The following is an 18,329-nucleotide window of genomic DNA, read 5'->3' as shown; positions in this document are numbered from 1 at the left end:
GATTTAAACTGGTCTGGTCATTCTGGTTAGGAATACAGTAGTTACCATGATTTAAACTGGTCTGGTCATTCTGGTTAGGAATACAGTAGTTACCATGACATTCTGGTTAGGAATACAGTAGTTACCATGACATTCTGGTTAGGAATACAGTAGTTACCATGATTTAAACTGGTCTGGTCATTCTGGTTAGGAATACAGTAGTTACCATGATTTAAACTGGTCTGGTCATTCTGGTTAGGAATACAGTAGTTACCATGATTTAAACTAGTCTGGTCATTCTGGTTAGGAATACAGTAGTTACCATGATTTAAACTGGTCTGGTCATTCTGGTTAGGAATACAGTAGTTACCATGACATTCTGGTTAGGAATACAGTAGTTACCATGATTTAAACTGGTCTGGTTATTCTGGTTAGGAGTACAGTAGTTACCATGATTTAAACTGGTCTGGTCATTCTGGTTAGGAATACAGTAGTTACCATGACATTCTGGTTAGGAATACAGTAGTTACCATGATTTAAACTGGTCTGGTCATTCTGGTTAGGAATACAGTAGTTACCATGATTTAAACTGGTCTGGTCATTCTGGTTAGGAATACAATAGTTACCATGATTTAAACTGGTCTGGTCATTCTGGTTAGGAATACAGTAGTTACCATGATTTAAACTGGTCGGGTCATTCTGGTTAGGAATACAGTAGTTACCATGACATTCTGGTTAGGAATACAGTAGTTACCATGACATTCTGGTTAGGAATACAGTAGTTACCATGATTTAAACTGGTCTGGTCATTCTGGTTAGGAATACAGTAGTTACCATGACATTCTGGTTAGGAATACAGTAGTTACCATGATTTAAACTGGTCTGGTCATTCTGGTTAGGAATACAGTAGTTACCATGACATTCTGGTTAGGAATACAGTAGTTACCATGACATTCTGGTTAGGAATACAGTAGTTACCATGATTTAAACTGGTCTGGTCATTCTGGTTAGGAATACAGTAGTTACCATGACATTCTGGTTAGGAATACAGTAGTTACCATGACATTCTGGTTAGGAATACAGTAGTTACCATGACATTCTGGTTAGGAATACAGTAGTTACCATGACATTCTGGTTAGGAATACAGTAGTTACCATGATTTAAACTGGTCTGGTCATTCTGGTTAGGAATACAGTAGTTACCATGACATTCTGGTTAGGAATACAGTAGTTACCATGACATTCTGGTTAGGAATACAGTAGTTACCATGACATTCTGGTTAGGAATACAGTAGTTACCATGATTTAAACTGGTCTGGTCATTCTGGTTAGGAATACAGTAGTTACCATGATTTAAACTGGTCTGGACATTCTGGTTAGGAATACAGTAGTTACCATGACATTCTGGTTAGGAATACAGTAGTTACCATGATTTAAACTGGTCTGGTCATTCTGGTTAGGAATACAGTAGTTACCATGATTTAAACTGGTCTGGTCATTCTGGTTAGGAATACAGTAGTTACCATGATTTAAACTGGTCTGGTCATTCTGGTTAGGAATACAGTAGTTACCATGATTTAAACTGGTCTGGTCATTCTGGTTAGGAATACAGTAGTTACCATGACATTCTGGTTAGGAATACAGTAGTTACCATGATTTAAACTGGTCTGGTCATTCTGGTTAGGAATACAGTAGTTACCATGACATTCTGGTTAGGAATACAGTAGTTACCATGAGTTAAACTGGTCTGGTCATTCTGGTTAGGAATACAGTAGTTACCATGATTTAAACTGGTCTGGTCATTCTGGTTAGGAATACAGTAGTTACCATGATTTAAACTGGTCTGGTCATTCTGGTTAGGAATACAGTAGTTACCATGATTTAAACTGGTCTGGTCATTCTGGTTAGGAATACAGTAGTTACCATGACATTCTGGTTAGGAATACAGTAGTTACCATGATTTAAACTGGTCTGGTCATTCTGGTTAGGAATACAGTAGTTACCATGATTTAAACTGGTCTGGTCATTCTGGTTAGGAATACAGTAGTTACCATGATTTAAACTGGTCTGGTCATTCTGGTTAGGAATACAGTAGTTACCATGATTTAAACTGTTCTGGTCATTCTGGTTAGGAATACAGTAGTTACCATGATTTAAACTGGTCTGGTCATTCTGGTTAGGAATACAGTAGTTACCATGATTTAAACTGGTCTGGTCATTCTGGTTAGGAATACAGTAGTTACCATGACATTCTGGTTAGGAATACAGTAGTTACCATGACATTCTGGTTAGGAATACAGTAGTTACCATGATTTAAACTGGTCTGGTCATTCTGGTTAGGAACACAGTAGTTACCATGATTTAAACTGGTCTGGTCATTCTGGTTAGGAATACAGTAGTTACCATGACATTCTGGTTAGGAATACAGTAGTTACCATGACATTCTGGTCAGGAATACAGTAGTTACCATGATTTTAAACTGGTCTGGTCATTCTGGTTAGGAATACAGTAGTTACCATGATTTAAACTGGTCTGGTCATTCTGGTTAGGAATACAGTAGTTACCATGACATTCTGGTTAGGAATACAGTAGTTACCATGACATTCTGGTTAGGAATACAGTAGTTACCATGAGTCAAACTGGTCTGGTCATTCTGGTTAGGAATACAGTAGTTACCATGATTTAAACTGGTCTGGTCATTCTGGTTAGGAATACAGTAGTTACCATGACATTCTGGTTAGGAATACAGTAGTTTCCATGATTTAAACTGGTCTGGTCATTCTGGTTAGGAATACAGTAGTTACCATGACATTCTGGTTAGGAATACAGTAGTTACCATGATTTAAACTGGTCTGGTCATTCTGGTTAGGAATACAGTAGTTACCATGACATTCTGGTTAGGAATACAGTAGTTACCATGATTTTAAACTGGTCTGGTCATTCTGGTTAGGAATGAAATACATCCCAGTGTTCTAGTTGGTAAATCAGAAAGCCATTGATTTTCAATTGACTGTTTTCTAGATTCCAACGGTGAGCCACTGTGTCTGATCAGTTCCTCTGTGGAGTCAGGTGCTGACCTTCTCAAAGTGGAATACTTCAAGGTGGGACATGCCTATTGATTTTGTTATACACTGAGTGTACACCTTCCTAATATTGTCTTGTACTCCCTTTCTCCCTCAGAACAGCCTCATTTCATCGGGTCATGGACTCTACAAGGTGTCGAAAGCGTTTCCACAGGGATGCTGACCCGTGTTGACTCCAATGCTTCCCACAGTTGTGTCAAGTTGGCTGGATGTCCTTTGGGTGGTAGAACATTCTTGATACACACGAGAAACTGTTCCGTGTGAAAAACCCAGCAGCATTGCAGTTCTTGACACAAACCGGTGCGCCTGGCACCTACTACCATACCCTGTTAAAGACACGTAAATCTTTTGTCTTTCCCGTTCACCCTCTGAATGGCACACATACACAATCCATGTCTCAAGGTTTAAAAGTCCTTCTTTAACCCCGTCTCCTCCCCTTCATCTACACTGATTGAAGTGGATTTAACAAGACACATCAATAAGGGATCATAGCTTTCACCTGTAATCACCTGGTCAGTCTGTCATGGAAGGAGCAGTTTAGCCCAGTCTATACCTCTAGCCCAGTCTATACCTCTAGCCCAGTCTATACCTCTAGCCCAGTCTATACCTCTAGCCCAGTCTATACCTCTAGTACAGCCCTCTAGCCCAGTCTATACCTCTAGCCCAGTCCTGACCTCTAGTATAGTAAAGTCTATACCTCTAGTACAGTCTATACCTCTAGTACAGTCTATACCTCTAGCCCAGTCCTGACCTCTAGCACAGCCCTCTAGCCCAGTCTATACCTCTAGCCCAGTCTACACCTATAGCCCAGTCTATACCTCTAGCCCAGTCTATACCTCTAGTACAGCCCTCTAGCCCAGTCTATACCTCTAGCCCAGTCTATACCTCTAGTACAGCCCTCTAGCCCAGTCTATACCTCTAGCCCAGTCTATACCTCTAGCCCAGTCTATACCTCTAGCAGTCTATACCTCTAGCCCAGTCCTGACCTCTAGTATAGTAAATTCTATACCTCTAGCCCGGTCTATACCTCTAGCCCAGTCTATACCTCTAGCCCAGTCTATACCTCTAGCCCAGTCTATACCTCTAGCCCAGTCTATACCTCTAGCCCAGTCTATACCTCTAGCCCAGTCCTGACCTCTAGTATAGTAAAGTCTATACCTCTAGTACAGTCTATACCTCTAGTACAGTCTATACCTCTAGCCCAGTCCTGACCTCTAGTACAGCCCTCTAGCCCAGTCTATACCTATATAAATATAGGACAAAACACACATCACGACAAGAGACACCACTGCATAAACAGAGACCTAAGACGACAACATAGCAAGGCAGCAACACATGACAACACAGCATGGTAGCAACACAACATGACAACAACATGGTAGCAACACAACATAACGACAACACGGTAGCAACACATGACAAGAACATGGTAGTAACACAACATGGTAGCAACACGACATGGTAGCAACACGACATGGTAGCAACACGACATGGTAGCAGCACAACATGGTAGCAGCACAACATGGTAGCAGCACGACATGGTAGCAACATGACATGACAACAACATGGTAGCAGAACGACATGGTAGCAACACGATATGACAACAACATGGTAGTAACACAACATGGTAGCAACACAACATGGTAGCAGCACAACATGGTTGCAACACATGGTAGCAACACAACATGGTAGTAACACATGACAATAACATTGTAGCAACACATGGTAGCAACACATGACAATAACATGGTAGTAGCACAACATGGTAGTAACACAACAGGGTAGCAACAAGACATGGTAGCAACAAGACATGGTAGCAACACGACATGGTAGCAACACGACATGGTAGCAACACATGACAATAACACGACATGGTAGCAGCACGACATGGTAGCAGCACAACATGGTAGCAGCACAACATGGTAGAAGCATGACATGGTAGCAACATGACATGACAACAACATGGTAGCAGAACGACATGGTAGCAACACGATATGACAACAACATGGTAGTAACACAACATGGTAGCAACACAACATGGTAGCAGCACAACATGGTTGCAACACATGGTAGCAACACAACATGGTAGTAACACATGACAATAACATTGTAGCAACACATGGTAGCAACACATGACAATAACATGGTAGTAGCACAACATGGTAGTAACACAACAGGGTAGCAACAAGACATGGTAGCAACAAGACATGGTAGTAACACGACATGGTAGCAACACGACATGGTAGCACCACGACATGGTAGCAACACGACATGGTAGCAACACGTGACAATAACACGACATGGTAGCAGCACAACATGGTAGCAGCACAACATGGTAGCAGCACAACATGGTAGAAGCACAACATGGTAGCAGCATGACATGGTAGCAACATGACATGACAACAACATGGTAGCAGAACGACATGGTAGCAACACGATATGACAACAACATGGTAGTAACACAACATGGTAGCAACACAACATGGTAGCAGCACAACATGGTTGCAACACATGGTAGCAACACAACATGGTAGTAACACATGACAATAACATTGTAGCAACACATGGCAATAACATTGTAGTAGCACAACATGGTAGTAACACAACAGGGTAGCAACAAGACATGGTAGCAACACGACATGGTAGCAACACGACATGGTAGCAACACGACATGGTAGCAACACATGAAAATAACATGACATGGTAGCAGCACGACATGGTAGCAGCACAACATGGTAGCAGCACAACATGGTAGAAGCACAACATGGTAGCAGCATGACATGGTAGCAACATGACATGACAACAACATGGTAGCAGAACAACATGGTAGCAACACGGCATGGTAGCAACACGACATGGTAGCAACACATGACAATAACACGACATGGTAGCAGCACGACATGGTAGCAGCACAACATGGTAGCAGCACATGACAATAACACGACATGGTAGCAGCACAACATGGTAGCAGCACAACATGGTAGAAGCATGACATGGTAGCAACATGACATGACAACAACATGGTAGCAGAACGACATGGTAGCAACACGATATGACAACAACATGGTAGTAACACAACATGGTAGCAACACAACATGGTAGCAGCACAACATGGTTGCAACACATGGTAGCAACACAACATGGTAGTAACACATGACAATAACATTGTAGCAACACATGGTAGCAACACATGACAATAACATGGTAGTAGCACAACAGGGTAGCAACACAACAGGGTAGCAACAAGACATGGTAGCAACAAGACATGGTAGCAACACGACATGGTAGCAACACGACATGGTAGCACCACGACATGGTAGCAACACGACATGGTAGCAACACATGACAATAACACGACATGGTAGCAGCACAACATGGTAGCAGCACAACATGGTAGCAGCACAACATGGTAGAAGCACAACATGGTAGCAGCATGACATGGTAGCAACATGACATGACAACAACATGGTAGCAGAACGACATGGTAGCAACACGATATGACAACAACATGGTAGTAACACAACATGGTAGCAACACAACATGGTAGCAGCACAACATGGTTGCAACACATGGTAGCAACACAACATGGTAGTAACACATGACAATAACATTGTAGCAACACATGGTAGCAACACATGACAATACCATTGTAGTAGCACAACATGGTAGTAACACAACAGGGTAGCAACAAGACATGGTAGCAACAAGACATGGTAGCAACACGACATGGTAGCAACACGACATGGTAGCAACACGACATGGTAGCAACACATGAAAATAACACGACATGGTAGCAGCACGACATGGTAGCAGCACAACATGGTAGAAGCACAACATGGTAGCAGCATGACATGGTAGCAACATGACATGACAACAACATGGTTATTAGAACGACATGGTAGCAACACGGCATGGTAGCAACACGACATGGTAGCAACACATGACAATAACACGACATGGTAGCAGCACGACATGGTAGCAACACAACATGGTAGCAACACATGACAATAACATGGTAGCAGCACGACATGGTAGCAACACATGACAACAACATGGTGGAAGCACAACATGGTAGAAGCACAACATGGTAGAAGCACAACATGGTAGCAGCACAACATGGTAGCAACACAACATGGTAGCAACACAACATGGTAGCAACACAACATGGTACAAACATATTGCTTTAATGTATTATTCTTATGGAGACTTATTGTTATTGTTCTTAAAGCCTTGTATAACTTATTGTTATTGTTCTTAAAGCCTTGTATAACTTATTGTTATTGTTCTTAAAGTCTTGTATAACTTATTATTGTTCTTAAAGCCTTGTATAACTTATTGTTATTGTTATTGTTCTTATAGCCTTGTATAACGTATTGTTATTGTTCTTAAAGCCTTGTATAACTTATTGTTATTGTTCTTAAAGCCTTGTATAACTTATTGTTATTGTTCTTAAAGCCTTGTATAACTTATTGTTATTGTTCCTAAAGCCTTGTATAACTTATTGTTATTGTTCCTAAAGCCTTGTATAACTTATTGTTATTGTTCTTAAAGCCTTGTATAACTTATTGTTATTGTTATTAAAGCCTTGTATAACTTATTGTATAACTTGTTGTTCTTAAAGCCTTGTATAACTTATTGTCATTGTTCTTAAAGCCTTGTATAACTTGTTGTTATTGTTCTTAAAGCCTTGTATAACTTATTATTGTTCTTAAAGCCTTGTATAACTTATTGTCATTGTTCTTAAAGCCTTGTATAACTTATTGTTATTGTTCTTAAAGCCTTGTATAACTTATTGTCATTGTTCTTAAAGCCTTGTATAACTTATTGTTATTGTTATTAAAGCCTTGTATAACTTGTTGTTATTGTTCTTAAAGCCTTGTATAAGTTATTGTTATTGTTCTTAAAGCCTTGTATAACTTATTGTTATTGTTCTTAAAGCCTTGTATAACTTATTGTTCTTAAAGCCTTGTATAACTTATTGTTCTTAAAGCCTTGTATAACTTATTGTCATTGTTCCTAAAGCCTTGTATAACTTATTGTTCTTAAAGCCTTGTATAACTTATTGTTCTTAAAGCCTTGTATAACTTATTGTTATTGTTCTTAAAGCCTTGTGTAACTTATTGTTATTGTTCTTAAAGCCTTGTATAACTTGTTGTTATTGTTCTTAAAGCCTTGTATAACTTATTGTTATTAAAGCCTTGTATAACTTGTTGTTATTGTTCTTAAAGCCTTGTATAACTTATTGTTATTGTTCTTAAAGCCTTGTATAACTTATTGTTATTGTTCTTAAAGCCTTGTATAACTTATTGTTATTGTTCTTAAAGCCTTGTATAACTTATTGTCATTGTTCTTAAAGCCTTGTATAACTTATTGTTATTGTTATTAAAGCCTTGTATAACTTATTGTTATTGTTCTTAAAGCCTTGTATAACTCATTATTATTGTTATTAAAGCCTTGTATAACTTATTGTATAACTTGTTGTTCTTAAAGCCTTGTATAACTTATTGTCATTGTTCTTAAAGCCTTGTATAACTTGTTGTTATTGTTCTTAAAGCCTTGTATAACTTATTATTGTTCTTAAAGCCTTGTATAACATATTGTCATTGTTCTTAAAGCCTTGTATAACTTATTGTTATTGTTATTAAAGCCTTGTATAACTTGTTGTTATTGTTCTTAAAGCCTTGTATAACTTATTGTTATTGTTCTTAAAGCCTTGTATAACTTATTGTTATTGTTCTTAAAGCCTTGTATAACTTATTGTTCTTAAAGCCTTGTATAACTTATTGTTCTTAAAGCCTTGTATAACTTATTGTTATTGTTCTTAAAGCCTTGTGTAACTTATTGTTATTGTTCTTAAAGCCTTGTATAACTTGTTGTTATTGTTCTTAAAGCCTTGTATAACTTATTGTTATTAAAGCCTTGTATAACTTGTTGTTATTGTTCTTAAAGCCTTGTATAACTTATTGTTATTGTTCTTAAAGCCTTGTATAACTTATTGTTATTGTTATTAAAGCCTTGTATAACTTATTGTTATTGTTCTTAAAGCCTTGTATAACTTATTGTTATTGTTCTTAAAGCCTTGTATAACTTATTGTTATTGTTCTTAAAGCCTTGTATAACTTATTGTCATTGTTCTTAAAGCCTTGTATAACTTATTGTTATTGTTCTTAAAGCCTTGTATAACTTATTGTTATTGTTATTAAAGCCTTGTATAACTTATTGTTATTGTTCTTATAGCCTTGTATAACTTATTGTTATTGTTATTAAAGCCTTGTATAACTTATTGTTATTGTTCTTAAAGCCTTGTATAACTTATTGTTATTGTTCTTAAAGCCTTGTATAACTTATTGTTCTTAAAGCCTTGTATAACAGCAAAAACACACTACTGTAGTTCTATTTAATGATACAGTATTGTAGCATGTTCTCTGTTCAGAAACCCCCAGCCTATATGTCCTCTCTCTGTGGACATGTTCTCTGTTCAGAAACCCCCCAGCCGTATGTCCTCTCTCTGTGGACATGTTCTCTGTTCAGAAACCCCCAGCCTATATGTCCTCTCTCTGTGGACATGTTCTCTGTTCAGAAACCCCCAGCCATATGTCCTCTCTCTGTGGACATGTTCTCTGTTCAGAAACCCCCCAGCCATATGTCCTCTCTCTGTGGACATGTTCTCTGTTCAGAAACCCCCCAGCCGTATGTCCTCTCTCTGTGGACATGTTCTCTGTTCAGAAACCATATGTCCTCTCTCTGTGGACATGTTCTCTGTTCAGAAACCCCCCAGCCGTATGTCCTCTCTCTGTGGACATGTTCTCTGTTCAGAAACCCCCAGCCTATATGTCCTCTCTCTGTGGACATGTTCTCTGTTCAGAAACCCCCAGCCATATGTCCTCTCTCTGTGGACATGTTCTCTGTTCAGAAACCCCCCAGCCATATGTCCTCTCTCTGTGGACATGTTCTCTGTTCAGAAACCCCCCAGCCGTATGTCCTCTCTCTGTGGACATGTTCTCTGTTCAGAAACCCTATGTCCTCTCTCTGTGGACATGTTCTCTGTTCAGAAACCCCCAGCCATATGTCCTCTCTCTGTGGACATGTTCTCTGTTCAGAAACCCCCAGCCATATGTCCTCTCTCTGTGGACATGTTCTCTGTTCAGAAACCCCCCAGCCGTATGTCCTCTCTCTGTGGACATGTTCTCTGTTCAGAAACCCCCCAGCCGTATGTCCTCTCTCTGTGGACATATGTGCCAGGCAGCAGGCTCTGGTGTCAATACAACCCAGATATGTCATCTTCAACCCCGTAACCTCAATCTCATTATAGAGATGCTGTACAAGACGGGCATTACATTCTCACTGTTTGTCTCTGTCATTATCAACACAATAGACCAGGGCACTCTCCAGACCTGGGTTGTGTCCCAAATGGCACCATATTCCCTATGCAGTGCACTACTTCTAACCAGAGCCCTATGCTACAAGTAGTGCACTATATAGGAGTAGGGTTCCATTTCAGACACGGCCTAGAGCCCACTCCAGACTTGGTGGTGCCTGGCGTCCAGCCTGACAACATGACCGTCAGTGGGTTTCTCAGTGAGATGTACGTGTTGATATAACCTTCCTAAATGAATGGTTGTTAGAAGCCAGTGGTCCTAGTTAACAAAGCAGTGTCTCTAAGGATCAGGAGGAGGTCTGGTCAAAGTCTACGTTGTGTTATTTTGAGCATTTAAACGACTGCTAATGTTTTGTGATAGTGATCGATTTTGTGTTTCCGTTACTCCTAAATGACTGCTAATTGATTTGTGTTTCCATTACTCCTAAATGACAGCTAATTGATTTGTGTTTCCATTACCCCTAAATGACTGCTAATTGATTTGTTTCCATTACCCCTAAATGACTGCTAATTGATTTGTGTTTCCATTACTCCTAAATGACAGCTAATTGATTTGTGTTTCCGTTACTCCTAAATGACAGCTAATTGATTTGTGTTTCCATTACTCCTAAATGACTGCTAATTGATTTGTGTTTCCGTTACTCCTAAATGACTGCTAATTGATTTGTGTTTCCATTACTCCTAAATGACTGCTAATTGATTTGTTTCCATTACCCCTAAATGACTGCTAATTGATTTGTTTCCATTACTCCTAAATGACAGCTAATTGATTTGTGTTTCCATTACTCCTAAATGACTGCTAATTGATTTGTGTTTCCATTACTCCTAAATGACTGCTAATTGATTTGTGTTTCCATTACTCCTAAATGACTGCTAATTGATTTGTTGTTTTCTTTCTTCTCAGGCTGACAGAAATAGGCCAAACTTTGCCACTGTTCACAAGAATACTGAGCAGATGATCAATGTAAGTAATGATGTCTAAACGGTTTATTTATTCGTCCTATACACCCAAGCGGACAAAATTAAAATTACATAATTTCAACCAGACTCCAACCAGTTGTTTTTAAGCTAGCATGAACTAGTTGTAATGCTGGGAAAGGCTCTGATATGTGTCTATGTTAGATACAACATTATGCCTTCACTGGCATCCTTTGTAAATGCAGCGGCCGTGGTAATGTAGCCTGCTGGTTGTTGAATGGGGATCTGAGAGGTCTGTGAAGCCTGCCGACATCTTCCTGTTCTCTTAAGACCTCAAAGGGCTCGTTTGATTTACTGTCTGATCATCACAGTCCATGTGACTTGGTTAAGTGGCTCTCTCTCTTTCTCTTTCCCCTCGCTCTCTCCCCCCTTTCCCCTCTCTCTCTCTCTTTCCCCTCTCTCTCTCTCTCTCTTTCCCCTCTCTCTCTACTCTCTCTCTACTCTCTCTCTACTCTCTACTCTCTCTCTCTCCCCTTTCTCTACTCTCTCTCTACTCTCTACTCTCTCTCTCTCCCCTTTCTCTACTCTCTCTACTCTCTCTTTCTCTTTCCCCTTACTCTCTCTCTCCCCTTTCTCTACGCGCTCTCTCTCTCTCTCTCTCTCTCCCCTTTCTCTACTCTCTTTCTCTCTCTCTCCCTCTCTCTCTCTCTCTCTCTCTACTCTCTCTCCCCTTTCTCTACTCTCTCTACTCTCTACTCTTTCTCTACTCTCTCTCTACTCTTTCTCTACTCTCTCTCTAATCTCTTCTCTCTCAACTCTCTTCTCTCTCTCTCTACTCTCTCTCTCCCCGTCTCCCCCTCCTGTAGGTGACCTTCACCTCCCTGGATCTACTGCTTCACACGGAGGCTCTCCTCTCCACCATAGACTTCCTGTCTTCTGCCCTGTCCTCCGGCAGCCTGCCCCCCTCACCAGAGGAGCCTAAGCAGAAGTCTGAGGAGAGCAGCAGAGCCATCTCCGCCAAGTCAAGTAAACACACAATATACTTTACAGAAGGACACAACACACACTGTACAGATTTACACACACACACACACACACAAACATACAGACGGACACACACTATAAGCATACACACACTCAACAGCCTGCACTCATCTTAGAAGGAAACTAGGCACAAGGTCAAGGAGAGGAAGGCCTTTCTTCATCAAGTCAGTAGACATACTTTATACCAGCGAGATGTCATCGTTTTCCTCGTTTCTGTTCAAACAGAATCAACTCGTTCTGAGTGGTGAAGGTTAGGTGTTCATTCTGAGTGGTGAAGGTTAGGTCTTCATTCTGAGTGGTGAAGGTTAGGTGTTCATTCTGAGTGGTGAAGATTAGGTGTTCATTCTGAGTGGAGAAGGTTAGGTCTTCATTCTGAGTGGTGAAGATTAGGTATTCATTCTGAGTGCTTAAGGTTAGGTCTTCATTCTGAGTGGTGAAGGTTAGGTCTTCATTCTGAGTGGTGAAGGTTAGGTCTTCATTCTGAGTGGTGAAGGTTAGGTCTTCATTCTGAGTGGTGAAGGTTAGGTCTTCATTCTGAGTGGTGAAGGTTAGGTGTTCATTCTGAGTGGTGAAGGTTAGGTATTCATTCTGAGTGGTGAAGGTTAGGTGTTCATTCTGAGTGGTGAAGGTTAGGTATTCATTCTGAGTGGTGAAGATTAGGTATTCATTCTAAGTGGTGAAGGTTAGGTCTTCATTCTGAGTGGTGAAGGTTAGGTGTTCATTCTGAGTGGAGAAGGTTAGGTGTTCATTCTGAGTGGTGAAGATTAGGTGTTCATTCTGAGTGGAGAAGGTTAGGTATTCATTCTGAGTGGTGAAGGTTAGGTATTCATTCTGAGTGGTGAAGATTAGGTATTCATTCTGAGTGCTTAAGGTTAGGTCTTCATTCTGAGTGGTGAAGGTTAGGTCTTCATTCTGAGTGGTGAAGATTAGGTCTTCATTCTGAGTGGTGAAGGTTAGGTCTTCATTCTGAGTGGTGAAGGTTAGGTCTTCATTCTGAGTGGTGAAGGTTAGGTCTTCATTCTGAGTGGTGAAGGTTAGGTGTTCATTCTGAGTGGTGAAGGTTAGGTATTCATTCTGAGTGGTGAAGGTTAGGTGTTCATTCTGAGTGGTGAAGGTTAGGTATTCATTCTGAGTGGTGAAGATTAGGTATTCATTCTAAGTGGTGAAGGTTAGGTCTTCATTCTGAGTGGTGAAGGTTAGGTGTTCATTCTGAGTGGAGAAGGTTAGGTCTTCATTCTGAGTGGTGAAGGTTAGGTATTCATTCTGAGTGGTGAAGATTAGGTATTCATTCTGAGTGCTTAAGGTTAGGTCTTCATTCTGAGTGGTGAAGATTAGGTCTTCATTCTGAGTGGTGAAGGTTAGGTCTTCATTCTGAGTGGTGAAGGTTAGGTCTTCATTCTGAGTGGTGAAGGTTAGGTCTTCATTCTGAGTGGTGAAGGTTAGGTCTTCATTCTGAGTGGTGAAGGTTAGGTATTCATTCTGAGTGGTGAAGATTAGGTATTCATTCTGAGTGCTTAAGGTTAGGTCTTCATTCTGAGTGGTGAAGGTTAGGTCTTCATTCTGAGTGGTGAAGGTTAGGTGTTCATTCTGAGTGGTGAAGGTTAGGTCTTCATTCTGAGTGGTGAAGGTTAGGTGTTCATTCTGAGTGGTGAAGGTTATGTATTCATTCTGAGCGGTGAAGGTTAGGTCTTCATTCTGAGTGGTGAAGGTTAGGTCTTCATTCTGAGTGGTGAAGGTTAGGTGTTCATTCTGAGTGGTGAAGGTTAGGTCTTCATTCTGAGTGGTGAAGGTTAGGTCTTCATTCTGAGTGGTGAAGGTTAGGTATTCATTCTGAGTGGTGAAGGTTAGGTGTTCATTCTGAGTGGTGAAGGTTAGGTGTTCATTCTGAGTGGTGAAGGTTAGGTGTTCATTCTGAGTGGTGAAGGTTAGGTGTTCATTCTGAGTGGTGAAGGTTAGGTGTTCATTCTGAGTGGTGAAGGTTAGGTCTTCATTCTGAGTGGTGAAGGTTAGGTGTTCATTCTGAGTGGTGAAGGTTAGGTGTTCATTCTGAGTGGTGAAGGTTAGGTGTTCATTCTGAGTGGTGAAGGTTAGGTCTTCATTCTGAGTGGTGAAGGTTAGGTATTAATTCTGAGTGGTGAAGGTTAGGTGTTCATTCTGAGTGGTGAAGGTTAGGTATTCATTCTGAGTGGAGAAGGTTAGGTATTCATTCTGAGTGGTGAAGGTTAGGTGTTCATTCTGAGTGGTGAAGATTAGGTCTTCATTCTGAGTGGTGAAGGTTAGGTGTTCATTCTGAGTGGTGAAGGTTAGGGCTATGTTTTGGAGGAAGGCTTAAAATCAAAATAATTCAGAAGGACAAGCTACTACCAATCAAGTATTCTCGTGATGCTAGAGCGTTGTGAACTGGGTAGTAGCACAGCGGTCTGAGCAGCGGGATCCGGCTCCTAGCATCACCAGTTCACTGCCAGAGCTGGGTTATTGTTTAGAATTGGTTGAGGGTTGACGTTCTGGGGACCTTTTCAAACGTCCGGGATCGGCGTCTGTTTCTAGTGATCCGTCTGCTTTGTACACTCGACACACCTCATACAGTAGTAGTGTAAACACTACGGACGAGCACCACAGAGACAGCCCTTTATAAACATCATGAACACACATGTACTGCATACACCGTGTACATATAGTACATTCAGAATGTATTCATGTTCTACACATAGTACATTCAGAATGTATTCATGTTCTACATATAGTACATTCAGAAAGTATTAATGGTCTACATATAGTACATTCAGAAAGTATTCATGTTCTACATATAGTACATTCAGAAAGTATTAATGGTCTACATATAGTACATTCAGAAAGTATTCATGTTCTACATATAGTACATTCAAAGTATTCATGTACTACATACACTGTGTACATATAGTACATTCAGAAAGTATTCATGTTCTACATATAGTACATTCAGAAAGTATTCATGTTCTACATATAGTACATTCAGAAAGTATTCATGTACTACATACACTGTGTACATATAGTACATTCAGAAAGTATTCATGGTCTACATATAGTACATTCAGAAAGTATTCATGTTCTACATATAGTACATTCAGAAAGTATTCATGTTCTACCCTTCCCCAAATCTGTGCCTCGACACAATCCAGTCTCTGAGCTCTACGGACAATTCCTTTGACCTCATGGCTTGGTTTTTGCTCTGACATGCACTGTCAACTGTGGGACCTTATCTAGACAGGTGTGTGCCTTTCCAAATCATGTCCAATCAGTTGAATTTACCGCAGGTAGAGTCCAATCAAGTTATAGAAACATCTCAAGGATGAACAGGATACACCTGAGCTCAATTTCAAGTCTCCTAGCAAAGGGTCTGAATACTTATGTAAAGAAGTTATTTCTGTTTTTTTATTTTGTCATTATGTGGACTGTGTGTAAATGGATGTATTTAATCCATTTTAGAATGAGGCTGTAACTTAACAAAATGTGTAAAAGGTTAATTGGTCTGAATACTTTCTGAATGAGCACTGTACATACACACACACCCTACCTACACCCTGCATCCTGTAGACTTGATCTTGCCCCATAAACAGATGGAAAACAGAGCAGTAGATGAGATTAGAGGCCTCTTAGCCATGTCAAGTAAACACCCACATCCTGCTAAAACATTACCCACTTTCACACTCAGCCTCGACGTCTGCGTCGGGATCACTGAGCTGTTTCAGCAGGTCAATCTTTATTTTTTTGAGCAGTGTATATATATTTTTGTATTTTTGTATTAGTTTTCACGTGTTAGTAATGAAAACGTACCATTCATTTCATTAGATATAACAGATTCTGAAGGCCTAAGGGGGACTATCTTACAAGTCTCTTTTGGTTGGTCAACCAATAGCGAAATCATCGTGTGACTTTCTGTCCGTTTCCATGACAGCGGCTCTAGCTTCTCCGTCGGACGGTGATGTCGTCGACCTGAAGGTGATGATGCAGCTGGGGGCGTTCAACGTCCTAGTGTGTGATCAGAACTGCAACATGGCTGACATCAAGATACAAGGTGCTGACAGAACCCTGACAGAACCCTCAGGGGCACGTACAGAACCCTCAGGGGCCCGTACAGAACCCTCAGGGCCCGTACAGAACCCTCAGGGGCCCGTACAGAACCCTCAGGGGCCCGTACAGAACCCTCAGGGGCCCGTACAGAACCCTCAGGGCCCGTACAGAACTCATAGGCTACACAATGTTGTCTTTTATACAGCTACACTTACATTTGATTATCATCTAGGGCTTTCGTAAGGGATTTCAGCCAAGGTTTGTATATGATGAAAGTCCCCAAAATATTTTTTGGGGGGGTTATTTAAGTGTCTTATGCTTGTGTGGTTTGCTGTTGACCTTTTTCTGAATTTATGTTAGCATCAGATCAACATTTTATCTTGTTGTACAGGTTTCAATGGTTCCCTCCTGATGCAAGGGCCTCAAACCCACATCTCCGCCCGCCTTCGGGATTTCATCGTCATTAATGTTGACCCAAAAGGTATTCACAAGAAGGTAAGTCACGAAGTAAAACCACGAAAGATTTCAGTGACGGAGGGAGATGCGACAGTATATCATTCAACCCCGGTGAAATATTGCAGTTGAGTTTACCTGCTAACGGTTTGGTTCTCCGTTGCAGGCCATCTCTATCGTAGGAGACGAGGTGTTTAGTTTCAGTATGAGTCTGACCCCCAAGGCGACAGAGGGAGCCGGCTACGCAGACACCTCCAAGACAGACGGGAAGGTCCAGCTCAACGTGGGCTGTGTCCAAGTCGTCTACCTCCACAAGTTTGTCATGTCTTTGCTGGTGAGTCTCAGCGTGGGTCCTGGAGTTTGTCATGTCTTTGCTGGTGAGTCTCAGCGTGGGTCCTGGAGTTTGTCATGTCTTTGCTGGTGAGTCTCAGCGTGGGTCCTGGAGTTTGTCATGTCTTTGCTGGTGAGTCTCAGCGTGGGTACTGGAGTTTGTCAAGTCTTTGCTGGTGAGTCTCAGCGTGGGTCCTGGAGTTTGTCATGTCTTTGCTGGTGAGTCTCAGCGTGGGTCCTGGAGTTTGTCATGTCTTTGTTGGTGGGTCTCAGCGTGGGTACTGGAGTTGGTGAGTCTCAGCGTGGGTACTGGAGTTTGTCATGTCTTTGCTGGTGAGTCTCAGCGTGGGTACTGGAGTTTGTCATGTCTTTGTTGGTGAGTCTCAGCGTGGGTCCTGGAGTTTGTCATGTCTTTGCTGGTGAGTCTCAGCGTGGGTACTGGAGTTTGTCATGTCTTTGTTGGTGAGTCTCAGCGTGGGTACTGGAGTTTGTCATGTCTTTGCTGGTGAGTCTCAGCGTGGGTCCTGGAGTTTGTCATGTCTTTGTTGGTGGGTCTCAGCGTGGGTACTGGAGTTGGTGAGTCTCAGCGTGGGTACTGGAGTTTGTCATGTCTTTGTTGGTGAGTCTCAGCGTGGGTCCTGGAGTTTGTCATGTCTTTGTTGGTGAGTCTCAGCGTGGGTACTGGAGTTTGTCATGTCTTTGCTGGTGGGTCTCAGCGTGGGTACTGGAGTTGGTGAGTCTCAGCGTGGGTACTGGAGTTTGTCATGTCTTTGTTGGTGAGTCTCAGCGTGGGTCCTGGAGTTTGTCATGTCTTTGTTGGTGAGTCTCAGCGTGGGTCCTGGAGTTTGTCATGTCTTTGCTGGTGAGTCTCAGCGTGGGTACTGGAGTTTGTCATGTCTTTGCTGGTGAGTCTCAGCGTGGGTACTGGAGTTTGTCATGTTTTTGTTGGTGAGTCTCAGCGTGGGTACTGGAGTTTGTCATGTCTTTGCTGGTGAGTCTCAGCGTGGGTACTGGAGTTTGTCATGTTTTTGTTGGTGAGTCTCAGCGTGGGTACTGGAGTTTGTCATGTCTTTGTTGGTGAGTCTCAGCGTGGGT

The 18,329-nt window shown here is 41.4% G+C and overlaps 1 protein-coding gene across 2 annotated transcripts in view; it reads left to right on the top strand.

Moving 5' to 3' along the window:
- The window catches only part of LOC110526851 (vacuolar protein sorting-associated protein 13C), a 253,457-nt gene that overhangs the window by 154,102 nt on the left and 81,026 nt on the right, over window positions 1-18,329 (top strand). For both annotated transcript variants that reach the window (XM_036963884.1, XM_036963883.1), the window contains 6 exons: window positions 3,000-3,079; window positions 11,344-11,403; window positions 12,224-12,383; window positions 16,336-16,455; window positions 16,843-16,946; window positions 17,071-17,238. In XM_036963884.1, the coding sequence (XP_036819779.1) occupies window positions 3,000-3,079; window positions 11,344-11,403; window positions 12,224-12,383; window positions 16,336-16,455; window positions 16,843-16,946; window positions 17,071-17,238 (692 nt within the window). The remainder of the gene's footprint in view (window positions 1-2,999; window positions 3,080-11,343; window positions 11,404-12,223; window positions 12,384-16,335; window positions 16,456-16,842; window positions 16,947-17,070; window positions 17,239-18,329) is intronic.

This window comes from Oncorhynchus mykiss, chromosome 26 (assembly GCF_013265735.2).
Source record: "Oncorhynchus mykiss isolate Arlee chromosome 26, USDA_OmykA_1.1, whole genome shotgun sequence".
NCBI classification, from domain to species: Eukaryota; Metazoa; Chordata; class Actinopteri; order Salmoniformes; family Salmonidae; genus Oncorhynchus; species Oncorhynchus mykiss.
This window is presented reverse-complemented; position numbering and strand designations above follow the sequence as displayed.